At 37.1% G+C, this 18,367-nt stretch overlaps 3 protein-coding genes across 4 annotated transcripts; 2 read left to right on the plus strand and 1 right to left on the minus strand.

The window, feature by feature from the left end:
- The first annotated feature begins 3,099 nt into the window (after positions 1 to 3,099).
- On the plus strand, positions 3,100 to 4,195 carry LOC120418525 (uncharacterized). The gene is made up of 3 exons (XM_039580962.2): positions 3,100 to 3,509; positions 3,579 to 3,750; positions 3,835 to 4,195. The coding sequence occupies exons 1-3, from the start codon at positions 3,262 to 3,264 to the stop codon at positions 3,871 to 3,873; spliced, it is 459 nt and encodes a 152-aa protein (XP_039436896.1). The 5' UTR covers positions 3,100 to 3,261; the 3' UTR covers positions 3,874 to 4,195.
- A 3,180-nt stretch (positions 4,196 to 7,375) lies between these two features.
- Positions 7,376 to 8,452, minus strand: LOC120418516 (uncharacterized). The gene is made up of 3 exons (XM_039580953.2): positions 8,321 to 8,452; positions 8,093 to 8,216; positions 7,376 to 7,938 (listed from the first exon to the last, which is right to left on the minus strand). Exons 1-3 carry the CDS (start codon positions 8,388 to 8,390, stop codon positions 7,605 to 7,607), a joined length of 528 nt encoding a protein of 175 aa, XP_039436887.1. The 5' UTR covers positions 8,391 to 8,452; the 3' UTR covers positions 7,376 to 7,604.
- Positions 8,453 to 9,487: 1,035 nt separating this feature from the next.
- On the plus strand, positions 9,488 to 17,280 carry LOC120418515 (keratin, type I cytoskeletal 9-like). 2 transcript variants are annotated; one of them, XM_039580952.2, is made up of 4 exons: positions 9,488 to 9,723; positions 13,593 to 13,752; positions 16,768 to 16,963; positions 17,056 to 17,280. In XM_039580952.2, the coding sequence occupies exons 1-4, from the start codon at positions 9,663 to 9,665 to the stop codon at positions 17,194 to 17,196; spliced, it is 558 nt and encodes a 185-aa protein (XP_039436886.1). In that variant the 5' UTR covers positions 9,488 to 9,662; the 3' UTR covers positions 17,197 to 17,280. The 2 variants fall into 2 exon arrangements, with proteins under 2 accessions (XP_039436886.1, XP_039436885.1); XM_039580951.2 differs by having other exon boundaries at positions 9,490 to 9,729.
- Positions 17,281 to 18,367: the final 1,087 nt, after the last annotated feature.

Below are 18,367 nucleotides of genomic sequence, written 5' to 3' on the forward strand. Positions count from 1 at the left end.
GCACATCAATGAAATTTAGCTTCGGGAACATATTGTGTATCAATAGGAGACCATATTTGTTTAGCTTTGTGTCATAATTTCATTTCATTTCATGATTTTTGTCGTGGGCGAAAACTGGTTCCAAGGGTGGGCGAAAATTGGATTGAGGGGGGCGAAAATAGGCTCTTCAGAGCACTTTATGAAAACGCAAAATTTTATCAAAAATGAATAGGTAAATGATAAAAACCTTGTGGAAACTTAAAATCAAATAGTTTATCAACGTTCTACAACAAATATGTATGTATGTATGTATGATCCCCATACCCGCAGGCAACTTGGTCCTGGAACACATGTGAGCGCTAGGTGAACAATTCGATCATCTTTTACTCCGTAATCTGTACACCCACGTGCATAAGTTTTTTTGCACGAATTTTTATGCTACAAATACCGGCGCATAAAATACAATGGTTTCCCTCTTCCCACCCCAAGCGCCGGAAATTTGTAACGGGTGTAGGGACACTTTGCATAGACGCCCTTGCTCCCATCACGTCACTGAGGGTATGGAGCGACGAGAAATTAATAAGCATGCCCCCTCAGTCGAACCTTCATTAGAGAAGCAGGCAATCCACAACTCACAGCGAACGACCAAGGGAACACCCTACCGCGTATATAGTAAGATTGGCGTGGTTGGTCTTTAGTGAAATGTATGGATGTTAGAGTGGATGGAAGTGTCAATTGAAAATAAAAATGGAAAGCTCTCACCAAATACGAAGAATCTTCGAAACCAGCTCATTTCCGATCGTTTCGCCACATGTCACATGAATCTTGACTTTACTTGAATCCCTGTCTTAATCAGCAGAGCTTCCGGCAGCAATCCTGATACCGCACGATTCACTGCAAGCGACCCACTTTAATGAGGATGAATGATGATCACCACCCACATCTGCTTCGACAATTCTTGAAAAACGACGTCGCCATTCTGGAATTTATGTTGTCGAACTGGAACCACTGGCAACGCTCTAGCTGATGGCCACTTCGTGAAGTTACCCAGGTCCTGATCTTCTTGTTGCTGCTGACATCTCCTCCCGGTGGAGCAACTCTGCCGAGTCGAGAAAGTCGTATTTCAAAAATATCACCGAAAAAGTCTACCTTTCACTTCCATCACTTCAACTACAAATGTCTTGAACCGAAAATTATAAAGAGATCTCCGTATTTTAAGAAATTTTACACTTTTAAAGACGATTAAATGGAAAAAATGACAGCGCTCAAAAAACGCGTCCGAACACGGGCACAGATTGCTTCGATCCTTATCAACGTTCTACAACAAATAGAACCAAAAACCATAAATTGTCATCAAATTCTCATCAAATTTCCTAGATTGCCACTATAAAGTGGGTGATTTCTGGGTCCTCTACCCTATTTTCAACTTGCAAAGAAATCGAAAATTATTGAATCTGCCTTAAATATCTAATTTCTAGCGCTATTTAATTTGAAATACTATTTCATGGAACCAAACTCAAAAGTTTACAATATTTGAAGCGAGTTTTTGAAATTTGGTTGCATTCTTTGGGTAATTTTCATATGATTTTTCATGATTCCATTCATGATATGATTTTATTTATATGATTGTATGTCCTTATAAATTAATTAGATTGAAATAATTTTCATAGTGTAAAAGTGGTTGAAATTAAACGATATTTTTTCATATTTCTAATGAATAACTTCAAACAATTATTTCGCGAATATTTTCAAACAAATTCTTCTCGAATAACCCTTTTTGAAAATGCAATTATATCAATTCAATTTTCATCCATTTTGGTCGTGGTAAACAAAAATGGTGAATATCTCATTTTCAAATGATATAACAAAAAAGAATGTTAAAATAGGTTGTCGAAAATAAAAAAGGTAATATTCATTCCATAGTAGCGTAATTTTTGTTGTCCAACATATTAGCAAACTATATTCCTTCATCCTTAATGTACGTCACGCTAAATTCGGCCAAAATTTACCCCCCTCTCCCACCCCCCTTTGTCACGCTTTTCCTATACTTATAACATGCAATGTCACACTTGCTCAGACCCCCCTCACCCCCTAGACATACTTTATGGATGACGTCCTAGTTGTGAATGCTTCAGAAATAAATATTATCTAAAATAAATCTTGACATGAAATTTACAGACAAGCTGATTAGTTCAATTTGAACAGTAGATTTAAATGAATAAAATCAAATAAGGTACTCTAATTATTATTTTTGTATGATTTCAAAACATTAGTGCCAAGAAGGTAGGAAAATGTATACTTCCATTTGTATTTCGGGAATTCCCGGGAAATTTACAAAAAAAAAATCCATGAAATCCTGGGAATTCCCGGGAAGGGATATTGGACGCTCTAATGTTGAAAGTAAAAAAAACAAAATGCTTTTTGGTCATGATTCGATTATCTGAAGTCCCATACAAACGAAACAAACGAACCTCGGCCAATCGAAACTTCGGATAATCGAGTCTAGACTGTATCAGGTACCTCAAATTTCATGCTTCCCCTTGAGTTAAGCCTGCGCAGAAATTTTGTTGGTCGGTGTAATCCGATGATCGACAACGAGAGAGCTGACTTTAGTAATTTTGGCCGCTGAATCCGAAACTAGAATCTAATTCCACCAAAAAGTGATGATATTTACTTACATCACAAATTTATTATAGATATTGTTTTTGCGCGTTCTGAATGTCTTAAACATATCGAAAAATCTCATTTTGTAATTTGCGGGATGACTCTAGTGCGTTTCAGTCCATTGCGCACATTTTTTAGCAAATAGCACAAAAGGTGGAGCGTAACAGCCAAAGGATGAAGTCTCTGAAGTCTCCCTTACGTACAACAGCACACATTTGTGATACAATGTGTAATTAATTACGATCATTCCCGCGAAGATTGAGCGTTGACATTCATTCGCATTCCTTCGCCGAAATCCGCAATATCATCCAGCAATGGCCTTAGTGCAATAGAGCTGCAATATCATCATCAACTCACAGTCATAACTTGGAAAAAGGCTACTTACCCCTACCCCGAGATACTTTCTTCGCCGAGGGTTGTGCCGAGCGTAGCTATGCAGTACTCGACGAGTGTTTGTACGGCGCAGAGAGCGCCCGAACGGGCTGGATTAATATGCACATTCATTTGATTTCAAGTCAGTTGATCGCGAACGGCTAACTAGCTTAGTCGGGGTGTGTACTTAAAGTCGTGCTATTTGTAACGTTTGTGTGTGTGGCCTTTGAACTTTCCCGCGCGATAATGAGGCATTCTTCGCTTCTCACGGTGTTCGCGGTTCTCGGAGTGGTGCTGACGACGGTTCTAGGTCAGCAGCAGCAGAGCCTGCCCAAGTCATCCGGCAGTACGCCCCTCGATGGAACCGCCTTCGAGGAGGTCGTCGTTGAGACGTCTTTTTACGTAAAGGGTAAACCAGCTGCGGCCTCTCTGCGCCAGCAGCGAATCTTGGCCGGGCGAGAGAAAGGCATCGTGCGAACTCGGCGTGAAATCAGGTCCTAAGGGTGTAAAGTCCGATCGGGCGGTGTTATGTAATTGAGCTCTTGTTTTCATCTCTGGTACAGCCATGGAACCGAGCTGGACGGCGTACCGCTGAAGTCGAACGCCCTGAGTCCGGTCGTGGGACACCACAAGCATTCCCAAGATCAGCAGGACTTTTTGCGGTCGTTCTTCGACAAAGGCTTCAACAACGGAGCCGCAAAAGCTGAGCACCGCGCTTTCCACAAGCAGAAAACGGTACGAATGCCAGAAAAAAAGCATTTGATCAAAGTACGAAAGAAATACCGAAAATTCATAAATCAATCTTGCCTTTCTCACCAGGTGACGACGAAGCCGTCCCGTGGAAATATGCTCCATTGAGGCCGCCACCTGTGGGACCATTCGAAGTCCATGTGGTCCGGACGTATCATTCGTGCGAATGCAAATCGACTTGTGTGACTTTCATGTGAAATTGGCGGTTCGTTTTGTTTGTTGTGCTTATTTGATTTGTAGGATGTTGTTGACCTGTTTAAAAAAAAGCTGGTTTTGATTTTTTTTTTTGTTCGGTGATTTTTTTATTTTATGTGGTGTTGACTCGTAACAGACAGTGTTTTTTACAAGATTATTCAGTTTATCAACACAAACCAAGCCTAATCAATTCAAACTGTTGTAAATTAAAAGTGAATAAATTTTTTTATAATCCGATAGTCTTTATTATATGTTTTTTGCCATATAAAGTTGTATTTTTTTAAAGTAAATATTTAAATGTTTTATTTAAAGGTTGAAGATTGATCAGTAAAGGGTTAAGGCCAATTTATGTAGAGGAGATTAGTATGCCGATCGAGTTTTCGCCCATACGCGGTACAGTTTAAAGCTTAGAGTCCAGACTAATCAAATGCACCACGTCGTCGTAGGTTTTTTTTCTACCTTCGCACCTATTGCGCGTCGTCTGTTCGTATCGTTGTTTAGGGAAGGAGTCACTATACCGATATGACGTAGCAATCCATCAAATGTGATCTAAATCACTCGACTTGTTCTTGGAGGAGGCGTTTGGTGAATGAATAATTAGAGGTTTGCTGGATTGACACTTGCTTAAAAGTTAATCGTCCCAAAATGTCTAACCAACGCAAAAAAAAAAACCGCGGTTGGTGGTGTAGCAACAAGCGTGGTTGCCTCTCACCCCAGATGGCTTGGACTCAATCCCAGTCGACCCCGGCTAGCGTTTCTTGAGACGAGAAATGCTTGATCACGCCATCCGTCGGATGGGGAAGCAAATTGTATGTCAAAATCTGCATTTTGAGTAGGGTAGCGTCATCAATGAGACGCTTTTGGTTTTTACCTTTACATGATTTTTGTATTTTTTTTTCATCAGCGAAAATTAGATTGATCCTACCTCTACAGCCAGAGTTATTTCACTCGTCAGGAACAATAAGACACTTTTTGAAAATCCATACTTTTCTAACAAAACATAATATTTTTGTTTGATTTCATTGTAGGTTACTTACTTTGAACAGCATACATTTACTTGAATTTTGAAATATCAAATGATGTTCTAAAAAGTATTTAAATTTTATAAAATATTTATATTTATATGAATCGGCTTTATATCTTTGGTTAGGCGTCATCCATAAAGTATGTTACGCTCTAGGGGGGGGGGAGTCTGAGCAACTGTGACATTACGTGCTATAAATATAGGAAAAGCGTGACTAAGGGCGGGAGGGGGTGGTAAATTTTGGCTGATTTTAGCGTGACGTACTTTATGGATGAAGCCTTAAAAGAAGTTGAATCTCATTAAATTTGACAAACATAATTTTCTATTCTAATCGATTTATCGATTTCTAATCGATTTGGTGTCTTGAACAAAGTTTAAGGGGTTACATACATGTAGAAATTATCAAAATTTTATATTAGGGTAATTTTCCGCCAACTCACACAGCAGTTGCCCCTACTTCTCTTCGATTTGCGTGTAACTTTGTCCTGAGGGGTAACTTTTGTCTCTGATGATGAATCCGAGGTCCATTTTTTTGCTGTTTTATGTAAAACAAGCCTTACCCGACAAACTTCGTTCTGCAATTTTTGCGTTTGTTGACGTTTTTAGTTTTTTTTGCTCATTCAGCCTCCTGTGATCAAAATTTGATTTTACGTAACTTTTCCCATACAAACGGCAGATTTTCTGGAATCGGTTCCAGAGTGGCCAAAGTTGTAACTTTTTGGCGTAAGAACCTTCCTTGGACTTATACGAACCCAACGCAACAAAGAGCACCCTGATCCGACGCTCCGTGTTGAACTGATTCGCGTTCGAACAAACCCGTTGGATTTTTTTATATGTAGAGATAATAATATAAGAAGGTTGGACGTCCGATATGTTGGCGTACTCAAAATTCCGGAAAAACGTATTTTTCATCGAAAAAAAACACTAAAAAAGTTGATGAAACTCTGTAATTTTCCGTTACTCAACTTTAAAAAAATGGGCACATGCCATTTAAAGGGAAATTTAATGTACTTATCAAATTTACATTAGCCCAGAAGGGTAATTTTTTAATTTAGAACATTTTTTTTATTTTAAAAGTGTAACAATGTTCTACAAAGAGCAGACAATTAAAAAAAAAATAGATATATAAACATTAGTGGTTTGTTTGTAACCACCAAGAGTTATCGCGATTTTACAAAAAAAAGTTTTGAAAAAGTTGGTTGTCGTTGATCATGACCGTTCATCGGCACCCGCGACAGACACGGACGACGAAACGAAGAGAAAAGCAAAAAGTAACTTTTTCAAAACTTTTTTTTCGTGAAATCGCGATAACTCGCGATTGCGATTTCTTTTTTCAAAACAAACGTTTTGAAAATCGGCCTTCTTCATGCATACATAACGATTCTTCACCAAAATTTTGAGCCGATTTGGTCAAAGCAGTGTTGAGATACGTTTTTTGAACTGTTGCTTATCTCGGCAATGATACAGTCATGCCCCGGTTTTGCACGCCTCGGTTTTGCACTGCCCCAGTTTTGATTCGTACAGCTGTCTTGGTTAAGCACGGCCCAGTGCTTAACTGAAGCACAGAGCTTATGGGATTTTGGCTATATGGGAGACATTGAATTTAAACATATGAAAAATCATGTAAACATCAAAAAATTATAGTTTTTTTTTTGAATCGGGATGATGTCAGCTATTCATTAAAATTATAATTTCATGAAAATTTTCACAAAAATACGTATTTTTCCTGTATTTTGAAAATGCAATGCTTCTCGATACTCAAAATTATTGTTATTGCAATATGGCTATCAAATGATTGGAATTTTTCATGCATTTCGAATGTTAAACCATTTTTTTTAAACACTCAAAATTTCCACAAAACTACGTATTTTCGAAAAAATACTCAAAATTTCAGTTTTTACAATATGGGTATCGAACTATCAGGGTGTTTTCATACATTTCGAATGTAATAATAACAATTTTTAGAAAATACTCAAAATTTTCACAAACCTACGAATTTTCAAAAAATACTCAACATTTCTGTTTTTACATTATGGGTATCAAACGATCGGGAATTTTTCATAAATTTCGAATGTTATAACAACATATTTTGAAAACACTTAAAATTTTCACAAAACTACGTTTAAAAAAAATTCTCAAAATTTCAGTTTTCAACAATATGGGTATCAAACGATCGGGATTTTTTTTCATAAATTTCGAATGTAATAACATCATGTTTTGAAAATACTCAAAATTTTCACTAAACTACGAATTTTCGAAAAAAATACTCAAAATTTCGGTTTTTACAATATGGTTATCAAACGATCAGGATTTTTTTCATACATTTCGAATGTAATAACATTTTTTTTGAAATACTTAAAATTTTCACAAAACACGCTTAGCTGCGGCATTCATGTAAAATCTCGATCGTTTGGTACCCATATTGTTAATACTGAAATTCTGAGTATTTTTTCAAAAATACGTAGTTTTGTGAAAATGTTGAGTATTTTCAAAAAATGTTATAACATTTGAAATGTATGAAAAAATCCTGATCGTTTGATACCCATACTGTAAAAACGGAAATTTGATTAATTCTTTTTTATTGAGTTATAAAAAAAATCCAAAAACACAATCGTAATACTCAGCTCCAACTCAACGCATGTCCTCCAGAGTACGTCGGCATTCCGTCCTCTCCAACAGCAAACCCGTTCGAGTACGAAATTGACAGATCTCGATCTCCGGGAAAGTTGTACGTCTGACTCCCGCCAAACGATGCCGATCCGGTCAAGCCCCCGGGGCCAACGTTGAACCCTTGCGATGCCGCATTCGCTGCCGATGCCCCAAACGAACCCAACGGTCCTCCACTCTGGAACGACTGGGCCTGGGCATTGGCCGCACTCGCGCCGAACCCGTCCGGGCCAAACCCTTGGCTGAAGGCGTTTGCATTGGCGTTGGCACTGCTAAAGTCGAACCCCCTGAAATGGGTCATGCCGAGTTTTAGGGTTAGGTTTTATGATCTGCGCCGAAATTCAGTTCAGTGACTTGACCGCGCGAACGACCGTGGCTCGTAAAACCCGGATCTGATCATTTATGCACACATTATATCGCTCGAATTGGTCGTAAACCTACCCAAATTGACGCTTCTGCCGGGCCGAGGATCGTCGTAGAATAAAATTCGCAACGGCCTGGTCTGGCCGGGGCCAAGTCACGTCCAACGGCGTTGTCCATTGAGGAGCGGGTTCTTCGGCGGCGGCTTGATGACGATGGTCGAATTGAGTACACAACATTTGAATGGAAACAGTGCGTGGATTAGGTGAAATGGGCTGTACTTTTGTAGCTAGGCGGTTGAACCCTTACCGGTGGATTTCGCAGGAAAAGCCGTGTAAAATACGAAGTAGACAACCCAAATCCGGGAACACTTTCCCATCGTGATGACGCCAGGTCAGAGCAGGTGAGTCGCCGAGCAGGTGAACGTTTCGTTGTGTACTGATATTTGCGAACTGACCGCGGATAATTACGAACAGGTCAGGTAAGTGGCGTTTGAACAATATGAGTTCTGTTTGTTTTTCTCAACGTTTGTAAGTTGGCCAATAATCGGGTGATTGGCATTTCGAACTCAATGTTTCAGAAATATGAGATTAAATAAAAGAATCCGTTGATTTTTTTTACAATTAAATACCGAAATTTAGATATGAGTTCAAAATGAAATAAAACAATCAGTTTTTCGCATTTTTTTGCAGCAATGTTAAAATGGAGGGGGTGGTTTGATTTCGATGAAAAAAAAATGTTAGAGCACGTCCAGAAAATCGATGCCTCTATGCTCTTTTATGCTAACTAGATAGGAATCCCAGCAAGCTTAGTACAAGAGAGCACAGATGCATCGAAATGTTAACTTCAACTATCAATTTGCAGTGTACAACAATTTAATTTGCCCTATTACTAATCAAATGTGTGACACAAGACCCAAGCAAAAAAAAAAACCGGCTCAGCTCAAGGTATTTTTCTGGCTTGTAAAAATCATGAACTTCTTTCGCGGGGATTTTTCAACAACGGATCATGACTTCTGTAGTGTTTATAGCACCATATCAGCAAAAACACGACAAAACATATTTCCACCCCTCTGCCTACACCGCATGTACGGGAAGGTCATCGTTTCAGTTCATCTAGATGAACTCTGTGTTGCTCGATGATTCCGTCGTACCTACAACTTTTGCAAGTTTCGTCGACAAAATCAACCTCGCCAGACTCTTCACGAGGGATTCTTGATTAACATACAGTGTGTATTATACCTTTAACTTCTTCGCATTTGTTGTGTTTTCTTGGGAGTTACCTTGGCTGATACTGGCTACGGCACAGTTAAAAATGTTTAAGAACTATTCAATTGATTAAAAATTTGTTATTGGAAACTAACAATCATGTATGGTTTCAATTCAAAATGATGTCTTTAGTTGATGATTTTTTTTTCGCGGTGAGCCTTCAGCTGTGGATGCTGCGAAGATTATAAAGACAAACAAGGCTAATTAACCGGACAGAACCAGGAATACGAGTTTTAGCGGAAGAGGACATAAGACGATAAGCGTCGAAAAATTGGATTTTAGTTTGGTTTTGACCGTGACAGCGAACGGAACGTGATCATAGTGGGTTTAAAGTGCGGTGTGTTGTTTGTGTCATATTGAGAAATTACTATTCTTTTGGCAACATGAAACTATTCATTGGCGTTGTTGCACTGCTGGTGGTTTCGGCTTGTGCTCATAGTGAAGGTAAAGGTACGTTTAGAACTTATGGTTGTGCTAAAATGTAACAATTTTATTTAAAGTTTAATTCAAGTGTAGTAAGATGTAAATATTAAGTTCACAGCAAAAAATCCGATGGTAAAATCGCATGCAAAAGCATGCACATCACCTTCGTCAAAAAAGACACTTAATATTACACGCTGCATGTACAATTTTTGTAATCACAAAAAAAAAGTTGCAACAGACGGGACTCAAACCAAGCACCTACAGTAAGGACTGGCGCCTTAGCCCGCTCGGCCATCAGACCGATAAAAAATGGAAAGGATAAACGTATATGTGAGCTTGACATTTCGATAAAGTAGGTTTCCCATACTGATGGGCTACATATTTCATGGTGTAATATTACACAGAATTTCATAGAATAATGCAAAATTTATTTTACACCCAGGCCTTTTACACGCAGCTAGATTACTACTTTATTTGCTGTGTTGGGATAATCCATTTTATAGAAAAGTACACCTTGGATATTTTTTTCAATAATTATGTCAATTATCGCCGTCATGAGCAGAGTTGACGGAAGAATATCAGTGAATTTGCACGTTTCATAGAACAATATTCAAAAAAAGGATTCTGGGAAAAAGCTTTTCAATTTTGTTTACACCTTCAAATTTACCTCCTAATTGACCAAAAAACAATCAAAAAAGTATCATGAATTGTTTGAAAATCAATTCTAAATATTATACAGCCAAAAACAAAATATCATATTATCAGAGGATTATAAATTTGTATACATCGCAGAATGCATCGAGAATATTGTTTTATTAGTTTAAAAAATCGATAAATCGTGTGAAAAGAAATTAAATCCTGAAATTTGAAAGAGCGTCACTTTTCATTTAACGAAATTGGGCTAATCGCTGCTTATATAAAACCAAAACTGATACTAGTTTTAGAAAACATGTTTACAAACTCTTTTTTTAATGTGACAGAGGGTTGAAATAACATTTGGTGGAACCTATTGGGTAACAAAAAGTTTAGCATTGATTTTGGTGTTATTTCAAATAAGGCTGCTAAATTTGGTTGGGATACATTTTATTGGAGGTCAAATATTTAATTTAATGTCTCTCTATACTAGAGCGTCCAATTTCCCGGGGTTACAAAATTCCCGGAACACGGGAAAATTTCAACCAACTTCCCGGGAAATCCTGGAAATATCCGGTAAATTTAAATTATATTGAAATTGGTTTCTGAAATTGTTTATGACTAATATAATGCAAAAAATTGTAAAGGACAGCGGCTTTAACGGTTAAAATAAGTGTCAATTAACTGCTTGACTGCATGTCAAAAATCGCACAGCTACAAACAAAATGAATATTTTTTTCAAATTACAATAAATCAAGAACAATAAATCAAAAAAATATCTCAGGTATTTTTAATGGAAAGTATTTTTTACCAAGTGAGTAAAATGAATCCATACTCAAAAATCACAATTTTTTTAAACTTGTTTGAGAGAGTGTGGTTTGACCAATACCCATATTTGAAATGAAAAAGAAGAAAAAAAATGCAGAAATTATGTTTTTCATGACATACATCTTTTCTTTTGTTTTACTTCAAGTTTTGAATAAATATCTTTTTTAACTTTTTGAGCACCTCTCAACCATACAAGGTAATTTTTTCATGATTTTTTTAAAGGTGTTATTATACCACATGATTTTCAGGTTTATAATTGACTTCGCTTGAAAGTTTTTTCATGACACAAAAACGTAATTCAAATTGTACGAACATCTCATTTGGTCATGGTAAACAAAAAATGTTTAATAAACTCTCTATCTTACTTTGGCAGTAAGGGGTTTATATATTTTTTAAACGAAATAACACCAGTAATTTTATAAAAAAAATCATATCTACATTGTAGTAAATCATTTTCATTATGCAAGATCTTTTTCCAGTTGCTTCAGAAATTAATATCATCAGAAATAAATTTCGATATCAACATTTCTGATGATCTGATACATATATGAACTTAACATTGTATATAATTGAACAAAATAATGATAAGTTTTTTCATTAAATTTTTTTCATAGCCTTTTTTTAAATATTGGTTCCAAAAAGTTGTATGCTTCCGCTTGAATTTCGGGAATTCCCGGGAAATATTTGTTTCCGGGAAATCCCAGGAATTCCAGGGACAAGAAATTTCACGCTCTATAGAGTAAAGTCTACTCTATACACATTCTTAAAAAATTGGATGCATATGTGAATAAATTTATCGATTTCCAGCGGCTTTTTGAAGAAAAATATAAAAAAAGACAAAAAATATCTTCTAAAAGAAAGTTTCATTCACCCCCAACATGTCAGGAAAGAGCCTTCTTTTATGGTATCAATGATCAGACTTTCCGATTTATTCTATCTTAATGTACTTGGAAAAATACAGCGTGCGATAAATCAGTTAATATAAAAATTGTTGCAAATTATTTAACTGTTTCAAAACAATTTTCTGATTGTTTCTATATCCAAGAGCGAAAGGAGTTCCCATACTTAGTTTTGAATATTTTTTTATCAATTTGAGAACTTTGGACTCATTAACAATCCATTATGTGAATGAAGTTTTTGCTGTTTTTAAAAGGTTTCAAATGTTGTTGTATTACCATTAGAGTGATATTAGCTCAAGACTTTATAAGTCAACTGGGTCGTAATTTTTTTAAGGTGCTGTGAATAACACAAAACGTGTAATGCTTATTTTTCTAAGTACAATAACACTTTGTTTTATGCTGCCAATGCTGAAATGTTAACAAACAGTCTATCCTTTTCACTTCAGACTATGTTTCCATCAGAAACGAGCAGGATAGGCTGTTTGTTAACACATCGGTGTTTGTCTATTAACATTGTTTTGCTGGATTTGATTCGATAAATTTAGCGTGCAGCCTTTCTTGACAGAAAGTTACGTTTTGAAAACTCAGGTTAAACATTTTGAGAAAAAAATTCAAGTCATAATTTTGCGACCTTTCAAGCAAGATACTTTGTGTCAAGAAATCTTGCGATCCAAAATTAATTTATAAGTCAATTTTCAACTTGTTGTATATGTTCAAATTTTCAGAAAAATGTACCTCATCGTTGGGTGCGTTTAAACTCAATTTTAGTACCATAAGACTTTAGGCTCTTTTTTGTTTTTTGCTTAAATTTCCAGCATTTATAAATTGTAAAAAAATAAATATTTGAGTTTTGAATTTAAAATTGTTATCATTTTTGGAAACTGAAATAAAATTGTTGTTTCCAAAAAAGATGTTGTACTATTCTGCAAAAATCGATGACCAAAGCATTGATTGTTTCAGCTGTAACCTAAAACAAAATAAATTCAGATTACCATCTTCAAGAAACAATTCCCAGAAACCATTGCCAAAAACGGTTTCTTGCTCCAGAAAATAAAAATTTAGAGCACCGAATTGAAAACGACAACCGGTTTCGCAACTTTCTTTGTCTGGCTCATATCATTCAGTGTCACCCTGGAACCGGTTCCACCGAGCGCGCAGCAGGGATTTCCCATGCGCAGTTTGATTACATTACCGCTCGCGACGGTGTTTGGAACAGCACCATGCTGCCATCCACCTACGAAGTCTTCGGCGGCGCGAAGGTTCAAGAGTCTGCGATTGTGACGCCCATCGTGGGGATCGGTGCGAAACTGGTTGGCGGCAGCAAGAATAAACGACCTGCTCTGGTCGTTGTTTCTAAATTAGCATCCCACGTCCAAAATTGGTGGAACTTTGTATCTGGTTGAGCTTTATCAATTTGCATAGCCGGGGTCGTAAACGACTCTACATGGGCGGATGGAGTCGCCTTAATTGTTTATATATTTTTTGTGTTTTTATATGGTTTTATTACATGCAATTAACTGAACATTGCAGATGCAGCCCAGAAGAGCAAATCGGATGTGGCTACGTTCGAGGAGATTAAGGTGGAGTCGTCGCTGAATGTGCGGAAAAATAATCCAGCTGCCCGGCGACACGTGCGAAGCGTTGTGGAACTGCTGATGCCCAGCGTGGTTCGAACTAAGCGACAGTTTGGGTAAGTAGAGTTCCTTCACAAGGGACCATCCATAAACCACGTGGACACCTGGGGGGGGGGGGGGGAGTTTGCGATTGTTCACGCTCCATACAAAAAAGATTTTTTTTTGTATGGACGATTGTCCACGAGGGGGAAGGGGGGCGTTGAGAATTCCAAAAATGTGTCCACGTGGTTTGTGGATGGTCCCTAAGAGATTAAAAAGTATAAGAAGAAATTTTTCAGATCAATTTAATTCGTTTCGGTAATGGAATGGAAAGGTAATCAGTCAAGTTTACAGTCACCGACGGTCTCGTCGTTTAGAAAAATGGGTCTCCTTAAAGTGGAATAAATAAGTTGCATGATAAAATTCATAGGATTTTTTAGTTACAAAACTGCTTTACAAAAAATATGTGCAGGACAGCTAAAATCGGTTGAAATGGTGCGGAGTTATGATTTTTTGAAAAAATTGGTTTTTGTAAAAGTCGACAAAAATTGCCATTTTTTGGACCACCCCACGGCGTAGGTCACCCTTATGGGCAAATAAAAAAATACGGGTCTAATTATTTGGGCCAAGGAACCCCCAGAAAAATTTTGAGCCAGATCGGAGAACTTTTTATCGAATCATGCAGTTTTCGTGGGAAATTGCTGTTCCTACAAATTTATAAGGTACCGTAAACCGGGGTGACTTTGATAGGATTTCAATTTGTTTTTAGCATATTTTCCAACAGGTAAGGTTTTTCTCAAGATTGTTATTTTTAAAACATGTACTGGGGTAGACTACACAAAGTCCATGCACTATTTCGGAATAAAAGTTTTTTCAATAATGTTTAAAAAAATAGTTACGTTAAAAATTCTTAGTTTTAATTTCGGGTTGACTTTGATAGTCATAGTTTTTCTTGTTAAAATCATATTTAAGATGTTCAAACTTTATTCGTACCCGAAATGTACCATTACTAAAGTAGCTGATATAGTTTTTAAGAAAAAAAAAACAATGTTTATATTTAGTTAACTAAGTGTATAAGCTTTTTAGAAAAATACATATAAATTTAAGGTAAAATTGTTAAAAAAGTCGAAATTTCGCCTAAAATTTGTTAAAACTGATTTTGTTTATAAAATTATCGATTTATTTTGCATTTTTTACAGAATTTGAAGCACGAATCACAAGTTTTCACATTTTAGATGAAATTTATTTAACTGAAATTGCTTATAAATTTGGAGATTTTTTTTTTAAATGGTGTTTCAAAAACACATATTATTTATTATTTACAAATTTATTTAACCTTCTCCTAGTGGAAAATTGTCCAATGAAAGTATATTTGCAACGGCCTTAAAATATTTGGTTAAAAAACTGATATTTGTCAGAACAAGATTTGTCAGAACAAGATTTGTCGAACAGTTTGTTTTAATTATTATAATCATAAACAGCTGCCGGGAACCGTGGTGTAAGGGTAAGCGTGGTTGCATCTCACCCAGTAGGCTTGGGTTCGATCCCAGACGGTCCCGGTGGCATTTTTCGAGACGAGATTTGTTTGACCACGCCTTCCGTTGGATGGGGAAGTAAATGTTGGCCCGGTCTAAGCTAGAAGGGGGGGGTCCTGCCTCGGTGGAGGAGTCACTTGTACACGGAGAAAAAAGAGTTCCCAAAATCGTGAACAAGCTTTCATGAAAATGGGAACCACGAACAAAGTGTTCGAATCCCATGGTACGATTTTGAAAAATGTACCATGGCATTTGAACACTTTGTTCGTGGTTCCCATTTTCATGAACACTTGTTCTTTTTTCTCCGTGTAGGCAGTTGGACTAATAATCCAAAGGTCGTCAGTTAGAATGGGTGGATGGAAGCTTAGGTGTAAAAAGAGGTTTGCAATTGCCTCAACAATCAAGCCTTCGGACACCTAGTTTCGAGTAGGAATCTCGCAATCGAGAACGCCAAGGCATTGCTGTAGAGCGAATATGTAGTTTGATTTTTTTTAACAGCTGTTCCACAAAAATGGTGATACCAAATATCTCGTTTTCCGATCTAAAATATTTTTAACTGATTTCAACCTTATTCTTTCAAGGACTTTTCGCTCAATGAAGCACTTCCATTCGAGCAGTTTTTGTTTTTTTCTACAATGTATTTCTTATGGATCGAACTGTCAAAAACTGCTCGACTGCGGGTGCTCCATTGGAACCCAGATAGTAACATTTCGCCTCTCCATATAGGCTCTCTACACAGTATATAAGTGAAGAATATTTTAATACAGGAAAATAAAACTTAGGTTGTTTTTAAGAACAGACGCTTTTTTCAAACACATATCGAGTCAATCAACCATATTTCGATCTATTAACGTTGTCTTTAAGTGAAAAACCTTCAAAAATTTGAAATTTTTGAAATAAGGAATAGTTTGGAATAGTTCTTCTTAATATTTCTTCAACAACTCAGAAATTGGCATAAATTTCATCTGTAGATAAATTTCATAGACAACATTACTCAAATGCTTAAAAATTGCATGGCAAAAGCTCAAGTTGACTCACAAATTAGATCCATATAAAAAAGTGGACTCCGAGCAAGACTCCGAGACTTCTTTTACGATCGTTTTGACCTTGAAACGAAAAAAGAACCGAATTTGTCCACATACTAGCAGAATCCAGCATTTTATGGCGATCGTCTCCTTTCTGGGGGGTAGTCCATTGATCGATTGAAATAGCTATACTTTCGATGATTTTCAAAGTTTTTTTTTTCAACAATTTGAGATTTTTTTGGAAGGAACTTGCTGTGCATTCCCATCAATCGAGGGATCTTACTTTTAACCAATCTCATTACCATGATTGAACAAACGTGTCCGGAATCGCCGATACTTTCCGGCTGGCCAGATCATTCAAATTGAGACATCAAACTTCTAATTTGTGGTAAATCGCCCATTGAGTTTCGGGTGCAGGGTAATTCTCGCGAAAAAAAAAAATCGCTCCGTCGCGCATGGTCGTAAAAAACAAGCACTCAAGTCCGCGCCACTGATGCCAATCTGATTTCGATTCGTTTTGTTTCTTTTCCAGTGGTGGGTTCGGAGCGGCCAGTTCCCAGGCGAATGCCAACGCCTTCAACCAGCAGTTTGGCCCGCAAGGTTTTGGCGCCAGCGCTGCTAACGCCGGCGCTCAGTCGTTCTACAACCAGGGACCGGGTGGCGGCTTTGGAGCCTCGGCGGCGAACGCCGCTTCGCAGGGATTCCAGGCTGGGCCGGGTGGATTCTCGGTAGGTTGAATACCATTGTGTTGAAAGAAGTAACCATGCGTCTCCTTTAAATGATTAAATAAAAAATCTTTATTCTTCAAAAAATCTTTCAGGGATCGGCCAGCCAGTCCGGTAGTCAGTCCTACAAGCTGCCCGGAAATCGCGACGTCAGCCTCTCGTACTCTGGTGGATTCTCGGTAGCTGACGGCAAACCAAGCGTATCACAAGGAAACTCGATCAGCTTCTCAGGATAAACGAACGCGTCCCGAAACGAGCCATAAAAATGAACAAATTGAAACCAGACTAAATTAAATCTAAATCTATTTTAAAACACGAAATGGCGTTGCTGAGCTCGTTTCTTAAATTAGAACACTCCGAAAGTGTCCTCCTCGACCCCCAACTGATCCGGGTTCGGTCTAGAAATGGGTTAATAAGTGAGCTTACGCAAAACTCTGACCGTTTGAGAGGAGTGATTTTGTATGCAGGCTGAGAAGTCCAAGTTTACGAACGATGACAGTGTGTGAATTTGCAAGTGATTTTCCATAGCTTGGAAGTTTAAGAAAAAGTCGATTCTTGATTCGTAAAGTAAAAGAAGAAAATAATTAAACTTTTACATCAGGGTTGTCCTAAAAAAGTAAGGATGGTCTCAAAAATTCAAATTTTCGGTTCAATCTTCTCTTTATTCAAACCGATTTAAGCTCTCTTGGATGCAAATGAATGTTTATTAGTTAGGCTTTAGAGCAAAAATAGTTTGAGGATCGGAAAATATAGCCTTTCATTTGAATAGGTAGCACGTAGAGCGTCCAATTTCCCGGGGTTACAGAATTCCCGGGAAACGGGAAATTTTCAACAAATTTCCCGGGAATTCCCGGGAATTCCCGGGAAATTTTAAATTTATCAAAAATTGTTCTGATCCTAATTTTGTTTAATATTTTGCAACAAAATAGTACAAATAGCATCAAAATAAGGTCAAAATAAGTGTTCAATTATTGCTTTGGTTACTTGTAAAAAAATACAACTTCAAGAAAATATAAAAATATAATTTTTAAAATCAAAGTGTTTGGAAAGTAAGTAAAATGAATCCATGCTCCAAAACGATGAAACTGCTTTTGAATACGTCTCTGTGACCAGTTTGAGAGAATACGATAAAGAATAAAATTGATTCATTTCAATTCAATGGGTGTTTATTAGAAATTAACAGTTCTGCTCCAGGATGTTACATTTGCAATTCAGAGATTTGGAGAACCTTTCAACTGAGATCAATTCATAAGCCTTTACAGGGAGGGTACATTTTTCTATGTTTAGATTTTGATAGCTCTTTTAGGGATAAATATAAAATTGCGAATTTAGAATAAATGAAAAAAAAAAATCATGCAGAAAATATGTTTTTCATGGCAAAACATTGAAATGAAAAAAAATTAAAGA

The sequence above is a fragment of the Culex pipiens genome, chromosome 3 (genome assembly GCF_016801865.2).
Source record: "Culex pipiens pallens isolate TS chromosome 3, TS_CPP_V2, whole genome shotgun sequence".
Classification (NCBI taxonomy): domain Eukaryota; kingdom Metazoa; phylum Arthropoda; class Insecta; order Diptera; family Culicidae; genus Culex; species Culex pipiens.

Excerpts from the sequence above, each read along its gene's own strand:
- LOC120418525 (XM_039580962.2), top strand. The coding sequence starts at position 3,262 with ATGAGGCATTCTTCGCTTCTCACGGTGTTCGCGGTTCTCGGAGTGGTG. Across the intron at positions 3,510-3,578 it reads CGAACTCGGCGTGAAATCAG|CCATGGAACCGAGCTGGACG; the intron begins GTCCTAAGGGTG and ends TCTCTGGTACAG. Across the intron at positions 3,751-3,834 it reads CTTTCCACAAGCAGAAAACG|GTGACGACGAAGCCGTCCCG; the intron begins GTACGAATGCCA and ends CTTTCTCACCAG.
- LOC120418516 (XM_039580953.2), bottom strand. The coding sequence starts at position 8,390 with ATGGGAAAGTGTTCCCGGATTTGGGTTGTCTACTTCGTATTTTACACG. Across the intron at positions 8,217-8,320 it reads TTTTCCTGCGAAATCCACCG|CCGCCGCCGAAGAACCCGCT; the intron begins GTAAGGGTTCAA and ends ATCGTCATCAAG. Across the intron at positions 7,939-8,092 it reads CGGCAGAAGCGTCAATTTGG|GGGGTTCGACTTTAGCAGTG; the intron begins GTAGGTTTACGA and ends GACCCATTTCAG.
- LOC120418515 (XM_039580951.2), top strand. The coding sequence starts at position 9,663 with ATGAAACTATTCATTGGCGTTGTTGCACTGCTGGTGGTTTCGGCTTGT. Across the intron at positions 9,730-13,592 it reads TGCTCATAGTGAAGGTAAAG|ATGCAGCCCAGAAGAGCAAA; the intron begins GTACGTTTAGAA and ends TGAACATTGCAG. Across the intron at positions 16,964-17,055 it reads CTGGGCCGGGTGGATTCTCG|GGATCGGCCAGCCAGTCCGG; the intron begins GTAGGTTGAATA and ends AAAATCTTTCAG.